This window comes from Eriocheir sinensis, chromosome 13 (genome assembly GCF_024679095.1).
Source record: "Eriocheir sinensis breed Jianghai 21 chromosome 13, ASM2467909v1, whole genome shotgun sequence".
Taxonomy (NCBI): domain Eukaryota; kingdom Metazoa; phylum Arthropoda; class Malacostraca; order Decapoda; family Varunidae; genus Eriocheir; species Eriocheir sinensis.
In genome coordinates this window covers 8,185,708-8,208,771 of record NC_066521.1, presented here as the reverse complement: position 1 = coordinate 8,208,771, position 23,064 = coordinate 8,185,708, and the positions used below count along the sequence as shown (strand labels likewise).

The 23,064-nt window shown below is 50.0% G+C and overlaps 1 protein-coding gene across 1 annotated transcript in view; it reads right to left on the bottom strand.

The window, feature by feature from the left end:
- Nucleotides 1-23,064, bottom strand: part of LOC126997938 (hemicentin-2-like) — a 162,905-nt gene that overhangs the window by 12,970 nt on the left and 126,871 nt on the right. The window contains exon 7 of the mRNA XM_050859190.1: nt 11,148-11,284. Within this exon, the coding sequence (XP_050715147.1) occupies nt 11,148-11,284 (137 nt within the window). The remainder of the gene's footprint in view (nt 1-11,147; nt 11,285-23,064) is intronic.

The following is a 23,064-nucleotide window of genomic DNA, read 5'->3' as shown; positions in this document are numbered from 1 at the left end:
GCTAAAGAAGCGCAGTGAAAAATAGGACAAAAAAAATAACAAGACGGTAAGTGAAAACTTGGACTTACAAAGCGAATAAAACTGATAAATAGAGAGTATGAATGAAACGACGCGAAAACAAAAGCAGGAAAAATACACGCAAAAGAGAGAAAAAACACGAATCGAACACACAAATAAAAACTAAATTTAGCATTGCCGCAAAACAAAATACAATAAAAATATCAAGTAAAACAAACACATTACAGGAAATGGGAAAACGAAACCAACCGAACAAACAAACAAAAAAACAAAAACAACAACCGGTACTGTCCAACGGTCAGCTAAAAAACAAAGGCCGCACACGATGGACAATACAAACAATGAAGACTGTTTTGTGTCCCGCGTTAAAAGTGTCAATAAAAGAGTGCATGTAACTCAGTGAGGAATTCTGACACACACACACACACACACACACACACACACACACACACACACACACACACACACACACACACAAATCAAATAGACAAGTCACTGAGTCTATAATTTTCATTTATGCTTTGTGATACAGCTCTCGTTCCGTTTGCTCTCTTGTGTTAGTTGGAAAAATATAGAAACATAACTATACTTCTAATGAATATGCTCGGAAGGGTGAGGGAACTGGCGGGAAGGGAGGGGAGGATGGGAAAGGGAGGAGGATTACAGTGAAAGAAAGGGAGGAAGGGAAGGGGAGGAGGAATACTGTAAAGGAATATGATGAAGGGAAGAGGAGGAGGATTACTGGAAAGGAATGGAAGGAGGGGAAGGGGAGGAGGATTACAGTGAAGGAATGGGAGGAGGGGAAGGGGAGGAGGATTACTGTGAAGGAATAGGAGGAGGGGAAGGGGAGGAAGATTACTGGAAAGGAATGGGAGGAGGGGAAGGGGAGGATGATTACAGTGAAGGAATGGGAGAAGGGGAAAGGGAGGAGGATTACAGTGGAGGAAGGGGAGGAGGTGAAGGGGAGGAGGATTACTGTGAAGGAATGGGAGGAGGGGAAGGGGAGGAGGATTACTGTGAAGGAATGGGAGGAGGGGAAGGGGAGGAAGATTACTGGAAAGGAATGGGAGGAGGGGAAGGGGAGGAAGATTACTGGAAAGGAATGGGAGGACGGGAAGGAGAGGAAGATTACTGGAAAGGAATGGGAGGAGGGAAGGGAGGAGGATTACTGGAAAAGAATGGGAGGAGGGAAGGAGGAAGATTACTGGAAAGGAATGGGAGGCGGGGAGGGGGAGGAAGATTACTGGAAAGGAATGGGAGGAGGGGAAGGAGAGGAAGATTACTGGAAAGGAATGGGAGGAGGGGAAGGGGAGGAAGATTACTGGAAAAGAATGGGAGGAGGGGAAGGGGAGGAAGATTACTGGAAAGGAATGGGAGGAGGGGAAGGGGAGGAGGATTACAGTGGAAGAATGGGAGAAGGGGAAGGGGAGGAGGATTACTGGAAAGGAATGGGAGGAGGGGAAGGGGAGGATGATTACAGTGGAAGAATGGGAGAAGGGGAAGGGGAGGAGGATTACTGGAAAGGAATGGGAGGAGGGGAAAGGGAGGAGGATTACTGTGAAGAAATAGGAGGAAGGGAAGAGGAGGAAGATTACTGTGAAGGAATGGGAGGAGGGAAAGGGGAGGAGGATTACTGTGAAGGAATGGGAGGAGGGGAAGGGGAGGAGGATTACTGTGAAGGAATGGGAGGAGGGGAAGGGGAGGAGGATTACTGTGAAGGAATGGGAGGAGGGGAAGGGGAGGAGGATTACTGTGAAGAAATGGGAGGAAGAAAAGAGGAGGAAGATTACTGTGAAGGAATGGGAGGAGGGGAAGGGGAGGAGGATTACTGTGAAGAAATGGGAGGAAGAGAAAAGGAGGAGGATTACTGTTAAGGAATGGGAGGAGGGGAAGGGGAGGAGGATTACTGTGAAGGAATGGGAGGAGGGAAAGGGGAGGAGGATTACAGTGAAGGAATGGGAGGAGGGGAAGGGGAGGAGGATTACTGTGAAGGAATGGGAGGAGGGGAAGGGGAGGAGGATTACAGTGAAGGAATGGGAGGAGGGGAAGGGGAGGAGGATTACTGTGAAGGAATGGGAGGAGGGGAAGGGGAGGAGGATTACTGTGAAGGAATGGGAGGAGGGAAAGGGGAGGAGGATTACAGTGAAGGAATGGGAGGAGGGAAAGGGGAGGAGGATTACTGTGAAGGAATGGGAGGAGGGGAAGGGGAGGAGGATTACAGTTAAGGAATGGGAGGAGGGGCAGGGGAGGATTACAGTGAAGGAATGAGAGGAGAGGAAGGGGAGGAGGATTACAGTGAAGGAATGGGAGGAGGGGAAGGGGAGGAGGATTACAGTGAAGGAATGGGAGGAGGGAAAGGGGAGGAGGATTACAGTGAAGGAATGGGAGGAGGGGAAGAGGGGAGGATTACTGTGAAGGAATGGGAGGAGGGGAAGGGGAGGAGGATTACAGTGAAGGAATGGGAGGAGGGGAAGGGGAGGAGGAGAATGAGAGGAGAGGAAGGGGAGGATGATTACAGTGAAGGAATGGGAGGAGGGGAAGGGGAGGAGGATTACTGTGAAAAAATGGGAGGAGGAGAAGGGGAGGAGGATTACTGTGAAGGAATGGGAGGAGGGGAAGGGGAGGAGGATTACTGTGAAGGAATGGGAGGAGGGGAAGAGGGGAGGATTACTGTGAAGGAATGGGAGGAGGGGAAGAGGGGAGGATTACTGTGAAGGAATGGGAGGAGGGGACGGGGAGGAGGAATACTATGAAGGAATGGGAGGAGGGGAAGGGGAGGAGGATTACTGTGAAGTAAAAGGAGGAGGGCAAGGGGAGGAGGATTACTGTAAAGGAATGGGATGAGGGGAAGGGGAGGAGGATTACAGTGAAGGAATGGGAGGAGGGGAAGGGGAGGAGGATTACAGTGAAGGAATGGGAGGAGGGGAAGGTTGGAGGATTACTGTAAAGGGATGGGAGGAGGGGAATGGGAGGAGGATTACTGTGAAGGAATGAGAGGAGGGGAAAGGGAGGAGGATTACAGTGAAGGAATGGGAGGAGGGGAAGGGGAGGAAGATTACAGTGAAGGAATGGGAGGAGGGGACGGGGGGAGGATTGCTGGTAAGGAATGGGAGGTGGGGAAGGTGGAGGATTACTGTGAAGGAATGGGAGGAGGGGAAGGGGAGGAGGATTACTGTGAAGGAATGGGAGGAGGGGAAGGATAGGAGGATTACTGTGAAAGAATGGGAGGAGGGGAAGGGAAGGAGGATTACTGGAAAGGAATGAGAGGAGGGGAAGAGGGGTGGATTACTGTGAAAGAATGGGAGGAGGGGAAGGGGAGGAGGATTACAGTGAAGGAATGGGAGGAGGGGAAGTGGAGGAGGATTACAGTGAAGGAATGGGAGGAGGGGAAGGGGTGGAGGATTACTGTGAAGGAATGGGAAGAGGGGAAGGGGAGGAGGATTATAGTGAAGGAATGGGAGGAGGGGAAGGGGTGGAGGATTACAGTGAAGGAATGGGAGGAGGGGAAGGGGTGGAGGATTACAGTGAAGGAAGGGGAGGAGGGGAAGGGGAGGAGGATTACAGTGAAGGAATGGGAGGAGGGGAAGGGGAGGAGGATTACAGTGAAGGAATGGGAGGAAGGGAAGGGGAGGAAGATTACAGTGAAGGAATGGGATGAGGGGAAGGGGAGGAGGATTACTGTGAAGGAATGGGAGGAGGAGAATGGAGGAGGATTACTGTGAAGAAATGGGAGGAGGGGAAGGGGAGGAGGATTACAGTGAAGGAATGGGAGGAAGGGAAGGGGAGGAGGATTACAGTTAAGGAATGGGAGGAGGGGAAGGGGAGGAGGATTACAGTGAATGAATGGGAGGAGGGGAAGGGGAGGAGGATTACAGTGAAGGAATGGGAGGAGGATTACTGTGAAGGAATGGGAGGAGGGGAAGGGGAAGAGGATTACAATGAAGGAATGGGAGGAGGTGAATGGAGGAGGATTACTGTGAAGGAATGGGAGGAGGGGAAGGGGAGGAGGATCACAGTGAAGGAATGGGAGGAGGGGGATGGAGGAGGATTACTGTGAAGGAATGGGAGGAGGGGAAGGGGAGGAGGGTTACAGTGAAGGAATGGATGGAAGGGAAGGGGAGGAGGATTACTGTGAAGGAATGGGAGAAGGTGAAGGGGAGGAGGATTACAGTGAAGGAATGGATGGAAGGGAAGGGGAGGAGGATTACTGTGAAGGAATGGGAGGAGGGGAAGGGGAGGAGGATTACAGTGAAGGAATGGGAGGAGGGGAAGGGGAGGAGGATTACAGTGAAGGAATGGGAGGAAGATTACAGTGAAGGAATGGGATGAGGGGAAGGGGAGGAGGATTACTGTGAAGGAATGGGAGGAGGAGAATGGAGGAGGATTACTGTGAAGAAATGGGAGGAGGGGAAGGGGAGGAGGATTACAGTGAAGGAATGGGAGGAGGGAAAGGGGAGGAGGATTACAGTGAAGGAATGGGAGGAGGGGAAGGGGAGGAGGATTACAGTGAAGGAATGGGAGGAGGGGAAGGGGAGGAGGATTATAGTGAAGGAATGGGAGGAGGATTACTGTGAAGGAATGGGAGTAGGGGAAGGGGAAGAGGATTACAATGAAGGAATGGGAGGAGATGAATGGAGGAGGATTACTGTGAAGGAATGGGAGGAGGGGAAGGGGAGGAGGATTACAGTGAAGGAATGGGAGGAGGGGGATGGAGGAGGATTACTGTGAAGGAATGGGTGGAGGGGAAGGGGAGGAGGATTACAGTGAAGGAATGGATGGAAGGGAAGGAGAGGAGGATTACTGTGAAGGAATGGGAGGAGGGGAATGGGAGGAGGATTACAGTGGTGGAATGGATGGAAGGGAAGGGGAGGAGGATTACTGTGAAGGAATGGGAGGAGGTGAAGGGGAGGAGGATTACTGTGAAGGAATGGGAGGAGGGGAATGGGAGGAGGATTACAGTGGTGGAATGGATGGAAGGGAAGGGGAGGAGGATTCCTGTGAAGGAATGGGAGGAGGTGAAGGGGAGGAGGATTACTGTGAAGGAATGGGAGGAGGAATGGTCGCTGGACCATTGTATTCATATACATTATATATCATAAAACAAAACAATAGCGTTGTTGATCTACAGGTAAATAACAAGTAACGCGGGTAAGTTAATTTATGAGACAGGTTGGTATCTATGACTGATCACACACACTTGGGGCAGCCACATAGGGGTTGCCAGGTCGTGTCATTTATAGCATTTTTTGTCTTAATTCAAGGTGGTCGCCAAGAAATGCTATTTTTTTTATGGTATATGTTAAGTATTCCCATAATAATGACATATTTAGACATCAATGTTCCGTCTTTTGCCATTCTTGGGTACAATTATAAATGAATCTTCACGAATAACTGTACGATCATAATCAAACGGAAACACCAGAGTCTTTACAAACTAAAAAATATATATTAACTTTAGCAAAGTTTGCGATATAATATCAGTCATAAAAATATTCTGATACTTTCCAATATATGTCCTTCTATAATAAAAAATAGAACACTATTTACTCATGAAATATGCGAAGGGAAATCTGAAAATGTTCTGTATTTCTACCCCGCGGAGTCAACACTTTTCCCACCCCATCCGCACCCTCACGGGGTAGCGTAAAGCAACTCCAACTACATGGGGACGCTTTACACTACGGTTTATGGCCAAGGGAAAGGGAAGGGAGGGGAACGGAAATGGGGGAGATTAATACTACGGCTGATAGTCCCTTTCCGGCAGGTTGATAAGTGGTTACTTGAGAATCTGGGGAAGGTAAACTGTGGTAACCAGGATGTCACACTGGCCCTGTGTCTCGGGGTGATGGGTTCACATCCAACACAGGCTCAAGGGCCAATGTGACGGAGATGAGCACCAAAGCCACGAGCAGCTATAGCGTATGCCACCAACTTTACCTTTACCCTCCCCATTCTCTCCTCCCCCCTCACCTACCTCTCCCCAACCACATCTCAGTCTCCTTTCCATCTTTCCTATTCTCGCACTTTTACCGTTTCCTTCACTTCTCCCTCCCCTCATCAATTACCCTCTTCCCTTTCATTCCTTTCCTTATTCCCCATTCATCCTTCTCCCATAATTTAGTTGTCTTATTGATTCATCTATATCCCTTTCCTTTATTTCCTTTCCTTTCCATTTGCCTCTCTACATCCCTATTTCTTTCCCTTTCTTTCCTTCCTCTCTCTCTTCTCCCAATCCCGTAATAACAACACTGAGTACCCGGCATCGACCCACCCTTCTGAGTAGAAATCAGGGCAGCGTACCAACTCTATTCCATTTTTTCACTGTAATCCTCCTCCCCTTCCCCTCCTCCCATTCCTTAACTGTAATCCTCCTCCCCTTCCCCTCCTCCCATTCCTTAACTGTAATCCTCCTCCCCTTTCCCTCCACCCATTCCTTAACTGTAATCCTCCTCCCCTTCTCCTCCTCCCATTAATTAACTGTAATCCTCCTCCCCTTCCCCTCCTCCCATTCCTTCACTGTAATCCTCCTCCCCTTCCCCTCCTCCCATTCCTTAACTGTAATCCTCCTCCTCTCTCCTCCCCCATTCTTAACTGTAATCCTCCTCCTCCCATTCCTTAACTGTAATCCTCCTCCCCTTCCCCTCCTCCCATTCCTTAACTGTAATCCTCCTCCCCTTTCCCTCCACCCATTCCTTAACTGTAATCCTCCTCCCCTTCACCTCCTCCCATTCCGTAACTGTAATCCTCCTCCTCCTCCTCCCATTCCTTAACTGTAATCCTCCTCCCCTTCTCCTCCTCCCATTCCTTAACTGTAATCCTCCTCCCCTTCCCCTCCTCCCATTCCTTCACTGTAATCCTCCTCCCCTTCCCCTCCTCCCATTCCTTAACTGTAATCCTCCTCCTCTTTCCCTCCACCCATTCCTTAACTGTAATCCTCCTCCCCTTCTCCTCCTCCCATTCCTTAACTGTAATCCTCCTCCCCTTCCCCTCCTCCCATTCCTTAACTGTAATCCTCCTCCCCTTCCCCTCCTCCCATTCCTTAACTGTAATCCTCCTCCCCTTCTCCTCCTCCCATTCCTTAACTGTAATCCTCCTCCCTTCCTCCACCCATTCCTTAACTGTAATCCTCCTCCCCTTCTCCTCCTCCCATTCCTTAACTGTAATCCTCCTCCCCTTCCCCTCCTCCCATTCCTTCACTGTAATCCTCCTCCCCTCCTCCCATTCCTTAACTGTAATCCTCCTCCCTTCCTCCTCCCATTCCTTCACAGTAATCCTCATCCCTTCCCTCCTCCCATTCCTTCACAGTAATCCTCCTCCTTCCTCCTCCCATTCCTTCACAGTAATCCTCCTCCCCTTTCCCACCTCCCATTCCTTAACTGTAATCCTCCTCCCTCCTCCCATTCCTTAACTGTAATCCTCCTCCCCTTTCCCTCCACCCATTCCTTAACTGTAATCCTCCTCCCCTTCTCCTCCTCCCCTTCTCCTCCTCCCATTCCTTCACAGTAATCCTCCTCCCCTTTCCCTCCTCCCATTCCTTCACAGTAATCCTCCTCCCCTTTCCCTCCTCCCATTCCTTCACAGTAATCCTCCTCCCCTTTCCCTCCTCCCATTCCTTCACAGTAATCCTCCACCCATTCCCCTCCTACCATTCCTTCACAGTAATCCTCCTCCCCTTTCCCTCCTCCCATTCCTTCACAGTAATCCTCCTCCCCTTTCCCTCCTCCCATTCCTTCACAGTAATCCTCCACCCATTCCCCTCCTACCATTCCTTCACAGTAATCCTCCTCCCCTTCACAGCGGAAACAGATATTGATAAATCGTGGGAGGCCTTCACCACAATATTGAACAATGCCATAAGCATATGCGTACCCTATCGTAACAGACGTTCAGCTTCTAAGAAGAAACCCAAATGGTGGAATAACGAAATTCAAAATAGCCTATCTCTTAAAAAACGCGTATACAGTAGGTACATATCATCTCAGAGCGAGGCTGACAAACTAGAGTTGGACAGAATTCGCCGCGAAACCAAGAAATTAATAAAACGAAGCAAGAAAAATCTTGAAGAATATATAGCGGAAACAAGTAAATCTAATCCTAAAGAATTTTTCAGCTATGTAAATAATAAAAAGTCACTCACTTGTGGTATCGGACCGCTTGCTAATGAAAATGGTAACCACATGAACGATGAAAATGAAATGGCTACAATCCTAAATAACTTTTTCGCATCCGTATTTACCGACGAAGATTGTTTATCACCTCAACCGCCGGAGGTTAGAAGGACCGAAAAGATGTTTAATGGCGTGCTCATCGTAGAAAGTGACATTTTACGCACAATTGAAAAGATTAAAGTAAGCAAAGCTCCTGGTCCAGACAAAATTACCCCTAGGGTCTTAAAAGAAATCAAACATCAAATTTGTAAACCGCTCTCCATCATATTCAATAAATCTTTAACAGCTGGAAAAGTTCCGTCGGATTGGAAACTTGCAAATGTCACAATTTTCAAAAAGGGGGACAAGTCTCATCCAGGAAACTATCGACCAATTAGCCTGACATCTATTGTTTGTAAGTTAATGGAGACTATCATTCGCGACAATATGGTGAAATTCTTCGAAGAAAATAATATAATAAATAATTCGCAACATGGCTTCCGTAGTAAACGTTCGTGTTTGACTAACTTACTTGATTTTTTCACTATATTTTGAGGTGTTCGATGAAAGCAGATCAGTAGATATCATATATCTGGATTTTCAAAAGGCATTTGATAAGGTCCCCACCAACGATTGCTCATCAAACTACTGGCGCACGGTATCTCGGGTAACATTCACAATTGGCTTTGGACTAGCTCTCTGAGCGAAACAGAGAGTAGTTCTAAACGGTGTTACATCTAACTGGCTCGATGTCAAAAGCGGCGTACCTCAAGGATCAGTGCTTGGCCCCATGCTCTTCTTAATTTATGTTAATGATATCGATGATGGGCTCATTTGCAAAGTATCAAAATTTGCTGATGACACAAAAATTGCTAGTAAAGTAACTGCGATACTCGACGAAGAAGCTTTACAATCAGATATAGATCGACTTGCACGTTGGGCCAATCAATGGCAAATGAAATTTAACGTTGAGAAATGTAAAGTGTTGCACATCGGAAAAAATAACAATCGCGTTCGGTACGTAATGAATGGCCAACAACTTTCTGCAGTAAGTAAAGAAAAGTATCTTGGAATCACTATATCAAGCGATTTAAAGCCCGGTCAGCATTGTTCAGAGGTAGTTAAAACTGCAAACAAATTGGTTGGCTTCATCGGACGAGTCTTTAATAATAAATCGGAAAAAGTAATATTAAAACTGTATAATTCGTTGGTTCGACCCGTCTAGAGTACTGTGTACAGTTTTGGTCTCCCTACTACAGAAAAGACATAGAAAAGTTGGAACGGGTCCAACGAAGAGTAACAAAGATGATTCCTAGGTTGAGAAATTTGTCATATGAACAAAGGCTTAAAGAAGTAAATTTATTCAGCCTATCAAAACGAAGAATGCGAGGCGATCTAATAGAAGTGTTTAAAATGTTTAAAGGATTCAGTGATATTAATGCGGAAGATTACTTTACAATTGATCGATCAAATAGAACAAGAAGAAATCACAATTTGAAGATAAGTGGTAAAAGATTCTCGTCGCACGAAGCTAAACACTTCTTCTTCAATCGAGTTGTTAATGTTTGGAACTCTCTACCTTGTGATGTCGTTGATAGTACAACAGTTACGGCCTTCAAGAATAGATTAGACAAGTGTTTTGAATCCAATCAGCAACTAAGATATTACTCATTGTCGTAATAACGTTAAGTTCTTTCGAATACTGGTGTCCTTGTCCGCTTTTATTGCCCGGTTAGTGGTAGCAGTAATGGTAGTTCTTTCCTCTTTCCTACATAAATTCCATGCAGTTTTTCCATGCTGCATGGTTCTTTTTCCTTTCCTGCCAGCTTTGGCTGGAGGGATGGGGGGGTGGGGAGGAGCCTTCGCCTTTACTGTCCTTCATCTTCCACCTTTGATTAGATAGTTAGTGTAGCTTGTCACAAACAACCTCGTAAGGACCAGCAGGTCTGCTGTTGTTTGTTCTGCCTTTGTGTTCCTTTGTGTTCCCCTCCTCCCATTCCTTCACAGTAATCCTCCTCCCTTTCCCCTCCTCCCATTCCTTCACAGTAATCCTCCTCCCCTTCCCCTCCTCCCATTCCTTCACAGTAATCCTCCTCCCCTTCCCCTCCTCCCATTCCTTCACAGTAATCCTCCTCCCCTTCCCCTCCTCCCATTCCTTCACAGTAATCCTCCTCCCCTTCCCCTCCTCCCATTCCTTCACAGTAATCCTCCTCCCCTTCCCCTCCTCCCATTCCTTCACAGTAAACCTCCTGCCCTTCCCCTTCTCCCATTCCATCACAGTTACCCTCCTGCCCTTCCCCTTCTCTCATTGAGGGAACTCAAGGGCATACAAAGGATATGAAAATAGCCCCAGTATGCTTTGTCCCTCCCACCTGCTGACCTCAGGAACTAACCGCCTTTTTACCTGACCTACTTTTGCCTCCGTGACTTGGCCGACCTTCCTAACGTCCACTGATGGAGAAGCAATCACAAATACTACCGATCTTCTGTGACCTCTGGCCTTCACCTCGCACTCTATAGTTTGCCTCTACTATTACAGGATGACTCCTTTACCTTTTGTACGACCGTCCCACCTGCTTACCTCACTACCTTGACCTTGACCACCTTAATACATGGCCTACCTTTATCACTTAATAACAGAAGCGCGGTGACCATACCACTTTCTTACCGTAACATTAATCTTACCTGGCTTTACACATCTTTGAATCTCTTTGGTATGCATGGTAGAAGAGTGACCTCATGATCCCTTAACACGCGCTACTGATCTCCTGCCCATGCCTCATTGGTGCTTAACCTCACGTACTTTCAGCAATCTTTATTCAGTGGTTTATGGATGACCTGACAACCATCTACCATGACCTTCTGACAGTTCAACTTTGCCCTGCCACCTTACCTGCCCTTCTTATCTGACCTTTGACCGTCTGACCTCTGACCTGCCACTTTTGACCTAACCTTTGACCTTTAACCTTTGCCTTGACGTACCTTCGAGCACCTGGATGCGGACGGTGGTGGGCTCAGCCTCGGCGGCGCTGCAGCTGTAGTTGCCGGAGTCTGAGGTAGAGGCCGCCTTGATCCTGAGCCACGAGACGGGTCCCTGCGGCCCCGAGATGGTCTCCACGCTGACGACACGCACGGGGGGGGAGGCAGAGGGAGAGAGGTCAAGACAAGCAACGCAAGAGTAGACAGAGAAGATAATGGCTAGGAGGGAATATGTGTGACCCAAATGAGGTCTCTAAGTTGATGACACACACGTAGGAGGGGAGGTCAAGAAGTCAATATCAAGAGGTCAAGTCAAGGAGTCAGTAGTTAGGAGGGTATACATGCGCCCCCGAGAAGGAAAAAGGAGGGGAGAGAGAGGGCAATGATTTAAAGGAATATACAAATCGTCTAATAAACAAAGAGATAATATCATTCACTGGTTAGGATGGATGTATACGTTAAAGTGTTGACGGCCGAGGTTCAGGTACTCCAGGTATTGTACGGCGAAGAGGTGTCGATGGTTAGAGACAGCCGTTAATAGTTGAAAGAGGTATAATTTGAACTCTGAAGCTACGCAAGGAGAAAGAAAAAGACAGATTAGTGTTAAGTTATGCAAAAGAGATAAAGAGGTGTTAGGTTTGATTGGTTTTCAGTATCTTGGTTGATTGGTGTAATTTAGCTTGGTTTGGTTGTATATAGAGTATATCTTTACACTTCAAGGTGTATCTCTGGCCCAAGTAACGTCACATTTATATAAGACAAAGCTATCAGTAGTTGGAGATGTAATTGTGCACCGTGCTAAACTTGAGGTCACGTTATACGCAAAGGAGAGGTCAGGGTTAATTGAGTCGCATGAATGATGTCTGCCAGGAAAAGAATCATGACGTTGGTTCATAATTACCTGTGCTACATCAATCTACAGAACTGGCTATAGGTGAGAAAGAAGTCTAAAAGATACACGTCCACGGCAAAGAAAACGGGAAACTAAACGGAAAACGTGTGAGTGGAAGATATACTTATTAAATGGTACTCCTTCCAGGAATAGGGAAAGAAAGAGAAAAGGAAAACGAAAAATGAAAAGTTTGTGAAAAGGGAAAGAAAAACCGAAAATGAGAAAAACGGAGAAAAGACGAGAGAACATGCAAGGAAACATGTGCGAAAAGGGATGAAAACGAGTGGAAAAAGAGAAACAGGAAAACAAAGCAGAAAACAAGATTGAAAAAGATAAAGGAGAAAAGAAGAATCGCGAAGGTGAAAAAAAACGGAATAAACTAAATGGAAAAGAAAAACGGCAAGATCGATGGCAAAAAAAATGTCTGAGTTCACGATTAAGATTACAGGCGAGTAAAAAATGTGATTTGGAAAGATTAAGACAGAGAGGGAGAGAGGAGGAGTACAAAGGAAAAGCAAATAGCAACAGACCTCTTGGTCCTAACTAGGCTGTTTGTTGTTGCTACCATCTACTCTAATTTACGAGTCAGAGACACAGGAAAGCAAAGGCGAAGGCTCCTCCCCTCCCACCAGTCCCTCCAGCCGAGGCTGGCACGAAAAGGAAGAATACCATGTAGTATAGAAAAACTACAGTGGAATTTTAAATGGACAGAAGGAAGATCATACACGACAACTAAACTAACACTACTTTCTGTTAGACCGGAGCATAATAGCGGATGTTCGGGTTAACTTCTAAATATTTGTCTGGTCGGTTTATGAACGTGCATATAGTTTCGCTTTCGACGACGTTTTGAGGCAAACCATTCCATACATTGATGACACGGTTGAAGAAGAAGTGTTTTGATTCATTTGAATTGAAACGCTTCCTCGTTATTCTGTATCCATTGTTTCTTGTTACACTTGATTGAGAGACAGTAAAGTAATTATGAACATTAACGTTATCGAATCCCTTGAAAATTTTAAACACTTCTATAAGGTCACCTCTTAGCCTGCGCTGTGATAAGCTGAATAAGTTAATTTCTTTAAGTCTGTCTTCGTACGGTTTGTTTCGCAGTCCAGGGATCATTTTAGTAGCTCGACGCTGCACCCTCTCGAGTTTATCTATACCTTTTTTGTAATAGGGAGACCAAAACTGAACGCAATACTAACGAATTGTACAGTGCCAATAATACTTTTTCTGATTTGTGTTCAAATGTACGACCAATAAATCCGATCAGTTTGTTGGCAGTTTTTACTACTTCTATGCAATGTTGACTCGGTTTAAGATCGTTCGAAATTATTACTCCAAGATCTTTTTCCTTGCTGGCTTCAGTAAGTCGCACTCCGTTAATTTGATAATGAATACGATCGTTGTTGATTCCGATATGCATAACCTTGCACTTTTCAATATTGAAATTCATTTGCCATATTCGTGCCCAGCTGCTTATGCCTCGGTCGCACATTCACGTATCAAGCCACGTACGCCCACGCACGAACATAAATTGGTAGTCGGCAACCGCTTACATAAGTACTACGTAAATGTCCCGTAATGCATATTTACGTACGTGGGCATACGGGGCGGAGACGGAGGCTCGCTACGCACCACCCGAGCGTGCGTGGGGAGCCACGCATCTTTCGACATGTTCAAAAGATACGTGGCTGCTCACGTCAACCGCCATTTTACGTGGCTCCACACGTACGTGGCGCATACCTGGCGCTTACGGCGTGCTTGCGGGGCGCTTACACGTGGTCCCACGCTGCTTCCCTGTTCCCGCAATGCAATGCGTGGGTCCTCACGCGGTGCAGGAGCATCCGTGGCACCAGAGCCGCTCCTCGGGTACCCATGACGACGTTGCAACGTTGTGCTTGGTGTGTATGCGCCGTGCGGCGGGCTTGCGGCTTCAGTTCCTCTCTCGGACTAGCAACAGCATATACCTCGAAGCCACCACCACCGCCTCTCACCCCCGCCAGCGCCCTCGTCAGTAGACCTTGTCGAAACTGCTTTTAACTATGCCTAAGGACACCACCAAGAGATCACGGAAGGGGGCTTCTTTAGCTTCAGGGTCACCCAAACCTCCAACAACCCGCGGGCAACCTGCTTCCAAGCCGCTGGTGTTTGTGGCACCTGCAGCTCCTAATCTCCGTAGACAGCAACAATAGCCCTGCAGGTCTCTGGTATAATGTAACTAATGGTGTTGTGGGCTACTCGGAATGAGTATTGCAGACTCTTGTATGAGTCACCCGTGGCGAGGAAACGTAGGGTGATAGCCACACGCAGGCCTGGCTCAAGGGATTCTCTCCAAAATGTGCGTTGCTTCTGAATGTGGGGTGTGACAAGTTCAGCTATTTCACTGAAGAGGTCCTTGTCAATCCGGGTAAAATTAATGTACAGTTCTGGACTTTCGGTTGCCAACTCCTTCATCAGGTTGCCATAGTGGCCTAGCTCCACTCTTCTTTGCAGGTACGGCCAAGCCCAAACCCTCCTCGGCCTCCTCTTTTTTGTTTTTTTCACTTGCAAGGTGGACCTTCACAACTAACACCAGTACCATGGCGTGCACATACTCCAGGATGGCCTCCATTAATTATGTGTTATGGCTGTTTGCTGGTGTTATAATGGCAAGGATTTCTTCAATGTTCTTCATGTCGATTCAGCAGGAAGGGAGTACTTCTTGCTGCAGGTAGATGTTGACGGGAACAGCAATCACAGGTGTGCAGCACGGCCCTTATGTACGTACCTCTCACGTGTACCCACCGACGTACGTGGGGATAACGTGAGGATGACGCAGGGTCGTAACGCACCACGTTACACATACGGTATACGTACGTGGCTGTTACGTGCTCTGCCACGCACTACTTGTGGGGGTGTGGCCTCTTGTCGTGGCAATTCGGGTAAGCGTCACGTCATGCTTGCGCAGTGCGTAGGCATTACCTCGTACTTACGTTATGGCGTCCCTATGTTGACCGTGCAAGCTTTACGTACATCGGCCCGTGACACGTATCCAGTTGATCGCGGCAACAAACCCCGCGTATGGCCACGTATGGGCCAAAAATCACATACGTGAGCATACGTGGGCTTGATACGTGAATGTGTGACCGAGGCTTTAAGCGTTCGAGATCAGCTTGGAAGTGTTCTTTATCCGTTGTCGTAGTGACTCTGCTGGCTGTTTTTGTGTCGTCGGCAAATTTCGATATTTAACACGATAGCCCCTCGTCAATGTCATTTACGTACACTAAAAACAGAACAGGTCCCAACACCGACCCCTGTGGAACACCGCTTTTGACATCTCGCCAGTCAGATGATATACCATTCATAACAACTCTCTCTTTACGGTCGGTAAGCCATTCTTTGAGCCACTTATGAATATTTCCAGTTATACCGTGAGCTTGCAATTTACTAAGGAAGCGGTTGTGAGGGACTTTGTCAAATGCTTTCTGAAAGTCCAAATATACAATGTCTAGTGATTGACTTTCATCGTAGAAGAGGAGGTGGTGGAAGAAGACGACAAAAGAGGGTGGAAATTGGGTCAAGGTGAAATGATCCAAAAAAAAAAAGATATCTAAGGAATTGAGGGTGAGAAGGAGGGAGGGAAAGGGATAAATCTTCGATATTCACAGGAAAAGAAGTATGGGAGGCAAAGAGGACGGTGGATCAGGATCAAGGGAGAAAACATTTAAGGATTTATATAGGGAAAAGGAGAAGAGATTACATAATTAGGCCTCGTATTGTTCTGCTTTTTGTTGAATTTATACATGATAAAGGAAGAGTTATTCGGGACACCTTACTATTTCTCCATATCCGAGAGGGCGAAGCTTATAAATGTTCACAAGTTCGTTCACGCTGGCATCATTAGTACGTAAGGAAAAATTTTCTCAAATCTCTCTCTCTCTCTCTCTCTCTCTCTCTCTCTCTCTCTCTCTCTCTCAAGAGGGCAAATTGAATGTGGGAAGTGAGGAGGGGCCACAAACTCGAAAATGGCTTCCTCTTAACTTAGCTCATTCATCCTCGGGCGCGCGAAGGTTATCACGTCTAAACGCCGCCGACTTAGCGGCAGCGTTCACACAGGCGCGAAGGTTATCACGTCTAAACGCCGCCGACTTAGCGGCAGCGTTCACACAGGCGCGAAGGTTATCACGTCTAAACGCCGCCGACTTAGCGGCAGCGTTCACACAGGCGCGAAGGTTATCACATCTAAACGCCGCCGACTTAGCGGCAGCGTTCACACAGGCGCGAAGGTTATCACGTCTAAACGCCGCCGACTTAGCGGCAGCGTTCACACAGGCGCGAAGGTTATCACGTCTAAACGCCGCCGATATAACGGCAGCGTTCACACAGGCGCAAATGTTATCACGTCTAAACGCCGCCGACTTAGCGGCAGCGTTCACACAGGCGCGAAGGTTGTCACGTCTAAGCGCCGCAGACTAAGCGGCAGCGTTCACACTGGCGCGAAGGTTATCACGTCTAAACGCCGCCAACTTAGCGGCAGCGTTCACACAGGCGCGAAGGTTATCACGTCTAAACGCCGCCGACTTAGCGGCAGCGTTCACACAGGAGCAAAGGTTATCATGTCTAAACGCCGCCGACTTAGCGGCAGCGTTCACACAGGCGCGAAGGATATCATGTCTAAACGCGGCCGACTTAGCGGCAACGTTCACATTGGCGCGAAGGTTACCACTTCTAAACGCCGCCGACTTAGCGGCAGCGTTCAATCAGGCGCGAAGGTTATCACTTCTAAACGCCGCCGACTTAGTGGCAGCGTTCACACAGGCACGAAGGTTATCACGTCTAAACGCCGCCGACTTAGTGGCAGCTTTCACACAAGCGCGAAGGTTATCACTTCAAAACGCCGCCGACTTAGCGGCAGCGTTCACACAGGCGCGAAGGTTACCACGTCTAAACGCCGCCGACTTAGCAGCAGCGTTCACACAGGCGCGAAGTTTATCACGTCTACACGCCGCCAACTTAGCGGCAGCGTTCACACAGGCGCGAAGGTTATCACGTCTAAACGCCGCCGACTTAGTGGCAGCGTTCACACAGGCACGAAGGTTATCACTTCTAAACGCCGCCGACTTAGGAGCAGCGTTCACACAGGCGCGAAGGTTATCACTTCTAAACGCCGCCGACTTAGCGGCAGCGTTCACACAGGCGCGAATGTTATCACGTCTAAACACCGCTGACTTAGCGGCTGCGTTCAAACAGGCGCGAAAGCTATCACGTCTAAATGCCTCCAACTTAGCGGCAGCGTTCACACAGGCGCGAAGGTTATCATGTCTAAACGCCGCCGACTCAGCGGCAGCGTTCACACAGGCGCGAAGGTTATCATGTCTAAACGCCGCCGACTCAGCGGCAGCGTTCACACAGGCGTGAAGGTTATCACGTCTAAACGCCGCCGACTTAGCGGCAGCGTTCACACAGGTGCGAAGGTTATCACGTCTAAACGCCACCGACTTAGCGGCAGCGTTCACACAGGCGCGAAGGTTATCACGTCTAAACGCCGTGGACTTAGCGGCAGCGTTCACACAGGCGCGAAGGTTATCACGTCTAAACTCCGCCAACTTAGCGGCAGGGTTCACACAGGCGCGAAGTTTATCACGTCTACACGCCGCCAACTTAGCGGCAGCGTTCACACAGGCGCGAAGGTTATCACGTCTAAACGCCGCCGACTTAGTGGCAGCGTTCACACAGGCACGAAGGTTATCACTTCTAAACGCCGCCGACTTAGGGGCAGCGTTCACACAGGCGCGAAGGTTATCACTTCTAAACGCCGCCGACTTAGCGGCAGCGTTCACACAGGCGCGAATGTTATCACGTCTAAACACCGCTGACTTAGCGGCTGCGTTCAAACAGGCGCGAAAGTTATCACGTCTAAATGCCTCCAACTTAGCGGCAGCGTTCACACAGGCGCGAAGGTTATCATGTCTAAACGCCGCCGACTCAGCGGCAGCGTTCACACAGGCGCGAAGGTTATCATGTCTAAACGCCGCCGACTCAGCGGCAGCGTTCACACAGGCGTGAAGGTTATCACGTCTAAACGCCGCCGACTTAGCGGCAGCGTTCACACAGGTGCAAAGGTTATCACGTCTAAACGCCACCGACTTAGCGGCAGCGTTCACACAGGCGCGAAGGTTATCACTTCTAAACGCCGTGGACTTAGCGGCAGCGTTCACACAGGCGCGAAGGTTATCACGTCTAAACGCCGCCAACTTAGCGGCAGCGTTCACACAGGCGCGAAGGTTATCACGTCTAAACGCCGCCGACTTAGCGGCAGCGTTCACACAGGCGCGAAGGTTATCATGTCTAAACGCCGCCGACTTAGCGGCAGCGTTCACACTGGCGCGAAGGTTATCACGTCTAAACGCCGCCAACTTAGCGGCAGTGTTCACACAGGCGCGAAGGTTATCACGTCTAAACGCCGCCGACTTAGCGGCAGCGTTCACACAGGCGCGAAGGTTATCATGTCTAAACGCCGCCGACTTAACGGCAGCGTTCACACAGGCGCGAAGGTTATCACGTCTAAACGCCGCCGACTTAGTGGCAGCTTTCACACACGCGCGAAGGTTATCACTTCTAAACGCCGCCGACTTAGAGGCAGCGTTCACACAGGCGGGAAGGTTATCACGTCTAAACGCCACCGACTTAGCGGCAGCGTTCACACAGGCGCGAAGGTTATCACGTCTAAACGCCGCCAACTTAGCGGCAGCGTTCACACAGGCGCGAAGGTAATCACGTCTAAACGCCGCCGACTTAGCGGCAGCGTTCACACAGGCGCGAAGGTTATCACGTCTAAACGACGCCGACTTAGCGGCAGCATTCACACTGGCGCGAAGGTTATCACTTCTAGACGCCGCCGACTTAGCGGCAGCGTTCACACAGGCGCGAAGGTTATCACTTCTAAACGCCGCCGACTTATTGGCAGCGTTCACACAGGCACGAAGGTTATCACTTCTAAACGCCGCCGATTTAGCGGCAGCGTTCACAGAGGCGCGAAGGTTATCACGTCTAAACGCCGCCGACTTAGCGGCAGCGTTCACAGAGGCGCGAAGGTTATCACGTCTAAACGCCGCCGACTTAGCGGCAGCGTTCACACAGGCGCGAAGGTTATCACGTCTAAACGCCGCCAACTTAGCGGCAGCTTTCACACAAGCGCGAAGGTTATCACTTCTAAACGCCGCCGACTTAGAGGCAGCGTTCACACAGGCGCGAAGGTTATCACGTCTAAACGCCGCCGACTTAGCGGCAGCGTTCACACAGGCGCGAAGGCTATCATGTCTAAACGCCGCCGACTTAGCGGCAGCGTTCACACTGGCGCGAAGGTTATCACGTCTAAACGCCGCCAACTTAGCGGCAGTGTTCACACAGGCGCGAAGGTTATCACGTCTAAACGCCGCCGACTTAGCGGCAGCGTTCACACAGGCGCGAAGGTTATCATGTCTAAACGCCGCCGACTTAACGGCAGCGTTCACACAGGCGCGAAGGTTATCACGTCTAAACGCCGCCGACTTAGTGGCAGCTTTCACACAAGCGCGAAGGTTATCACTTCTAAACGCCGCCGACTTAGAGGCAGCGTTCACACAGGCGCGAAGGTTATCACGTCTAAACGCCACCGACTTAACGGCAGCGTTCACACAGGCGCGAAGGTTATCACGTCTAAACGCCGCCAACTTAGCGGCAGCGTTCACACAGGCGCGAAGGTAATCACGTCTAAACGCCGCCGACTTAGCGGCAGCGTTCACACAGGCGCGAAGGTTATCACGTCTAAACGACGCCGACTTAGCGGCAGCATTCACACTGGCGCGAAGGTTATCACTTCTAGACGCCGCCGACTTAGCGGCAGCGTTCACACAGGCGCGAAGGTTATCACTTCTAAACGCCGCCGACTTATTGGCAGCGTTCACACAGGCACGAAGGTTATCACTTCTAAACGCCGCCGACTTAGCGGCAGCGTTCACAGAGGCGCGAAGGTTATCACGTCTAAACGCCGCCGACTTAGCGGCAGCGTTCACAGAGGCGCGAAGGTTATCACGTCTAAACGCCGCCGACTTAGCGGCAGCGTTCACACAGGCGCGAAGGTTATCACGTCTAAACGCCGCCAACTTAGCGGCAGCTTTCACACAAGCGCGAAGGTTATCACTTCTAAACGCCGCCGACTTAGAGGCAGCGTTCACACAGGCGCGAAGTTTATCACGTCTAAACGCCGCCGACTTAACGGCAGCGTTCACACAGGCGCGAAGGTTATCACGTCTAAACGCCGCCGACTTAGCGGCAGCGTTCATACAGGCGCGAAGGTTATCACGTGTAAACGCCGCCGACTTAGCGGCAGCGTTCACACTGGCGCGAAGGTTATCACTTCTAGACGCCGCCGACTTAGCGGCAGCGTTCACACAGGCGCGAAGGTTATCACTTCTAAACGCCACCGACTTAGCGGCAGCGTTCACACAGGCGCGAAGGTTATCACGTCTAAACGCCGCCGACTTAGCGGCAGCGTTCACACAGGCGCGAAGGTTATCACGTCTAAACGCCGCCGACTTAGCGGCAGCGTTCACACAGGCGCGAAGGTTATCACGTCTAAACGCCGCCGACTTAGCGGCAGCGTTCACACAGGCGCGAAGGTTATCACGTCTAAACGCCGCCGACTTAGTGGCAGCTATCACACAAGCGCGAAGGTTATCACTTCTAAACGCCGCCGACTTAGAGGCAGCGTTCACACAGGCGCGAAGGTTATCACGTCTAAACGCCGCCGACTTAGCGGCAGCGTTCACACAGGCGCGAAGGTTATCACGTCTAAACGCCGCCGACTTAGCGGCAGCGTTCACACAGGCGCGAAGGTTATCACGTCTAAACGCCGCCGACTTAGCGGCAGCGTTCACACAGGCGCGAAGGTTATCACGTCTAAACGACGCCGACTTAGCGGCAGCATTCACACTGGCGCGAAGGTTATCACTTCTAGACGCCGCCGACTTAGCGGCAGCGTTCACACAGGCGCGAAGGTTATCACTTCTAAACGCCGCCGACTTACTGGCAGCGTTCACACAGGCACGAAGGTTATCACTTCTAAACGCCGCCGACTTAGCGGCAGCGTTCACGTAGGCGCGAAGGTTATCACGTCTAAACGCCGCCGACTTAGCGGCAGCGTTCACACAGGCGCGAAGGTTATCACGTCTAAACGCCGCCGACTTAGCGGCAGCGTTCACACAGGCGCGAAGGTTATCACGTCTAAACGCCGCCGACTTAGAGGCAGCGTTCACACAGGCGCGAAGGTTATCACATCTAAACGCCGCCGACTTAACGGCAGCGTTCACACAGGCGCGAAGGTTATCACTTCTAAACGCCGCCGACTTAGAGGCAGCGTTCACACAGGCGCGAAGGTTATCACGTCTAAACGCCGCCGACTTAACGGCAGCGTTCACACAGGCGCGATGGTTATTACGTCTAAACGCCGCCAACTTAGCGGCAGCGTTCACACAGGCGCGAAGGTTATCACGTCTAAACGCCGCCGACTTAGCGGCAGCGTTCATACAGGCGCGAAGGTTATCACGTGTAAACGCCGCCGACTTAGCGGCAGCGTTCACACTGGCGCGAAGGTTATCACTTCTAGACGCCGCCGACTTAGCGGCAGCGTTCACACAGGCGCGAAGGTTATCACTTCTAAACGCCACCGACTTAGCGGCAGCGTTCACACAGGCGCGAAGGTTATCACGTCTAAACGCCGCCGACTTAGCGGCAGCGTTCACAGAGGCGCGAAGGTTATCACGTCTAAACGCCGCCGACTTAGCGGCAGTGTTCACACAAGCGCGAAGGTTATCACGTCTAAACGCCGCCGACTTAGCGGCAGCGTTCACACAGGCGCGAAGGTTATCACTTCTAAACGCCGCCGACTTAGCGGCAGCGTTCACACAAGCGCGAAGGTTATCACGTCTAAACGCCAGCGACTTAGCGGCAGCGTTCACACAGGCGCGAAGGTTATCACGTCTAAACGCCGCCAACTTAGCGGCAGCGTTCACACAGGCGCGAAGGCTATCACGTCTAAACGCCTCCGACTTAGCGGCAGCGTTCACACTGGCGTGAAGATTATCACTTCTAAAGGGAAAGTTTCGTTTAGTCGGCGCAACATCTGTTGTCATATGCCGAAGAGAGACAGAAGGGGAAGGAATTATAGGAGAGGGGAATAGATCCCAGGAGAAGGGACACAACCCCCGATTAATACCTGGTACCCATTCACTGCTGGGTGGACAGGGGCGTAGGGTATCGGAAAAGCCGCCCAAATTTTTCCACTCCGCCCGGGAATCGAAACCGGGCTCTCTCGGTTGTGAGCCGAGTGTGCTAACCACTGCACCACGAAGCCCCCTATAACACTTCTAAGCGCCGCCGACTTAGCAGCAGCGTTCACACTGGCGTGAAGGTTATCACGTCTAAACGCCGCCGAGTTAGCCGCAGCGTTCACACAGGCGCGAAGGTTATCACGTCTAAACGCCGCTGACTTAGCGTTAGAGTTAACACAAGCGCGAAGATTACCACGTCTAAACGCCGCCGAGTTAGCCGCAGCGTTCACACAGGCGCGAAGGTTATCACGTCTAAACGCCGCTGACTTAGCGTCAGAGTTAACACAAGCGCGAAGATTACCACGTCTAAACGCCGCCGAGTTAGCCGCAGCGTTCACACAGGCGCGAAGGTTATCACGTCTAAACGCCGCTGACTTAGCGTCAGAGTTAACACAAGCGCGAAGGTTATCACGTCTAAACGCCGCCGAGTTAGCCGCAGCGTTCACACAGGCGCGAAGGTTATCACGTCTAAACGCCGCCGACTTAGCGGCAACGTTCACAAAGGCACGAAGGTTATCACCTCTAAATGCCGCCGACTTAGCGGCAGCGTTCACACAGGCGCGAAGGTTATCACCTCTAAACGCCGCCGACTTAGCGGCAGCGTTCACACAGGCGCGAAGGTTATCACCTCTAAGCGCCGCAGACTTAGCGGCAACGTTCACACAGGCGCGAA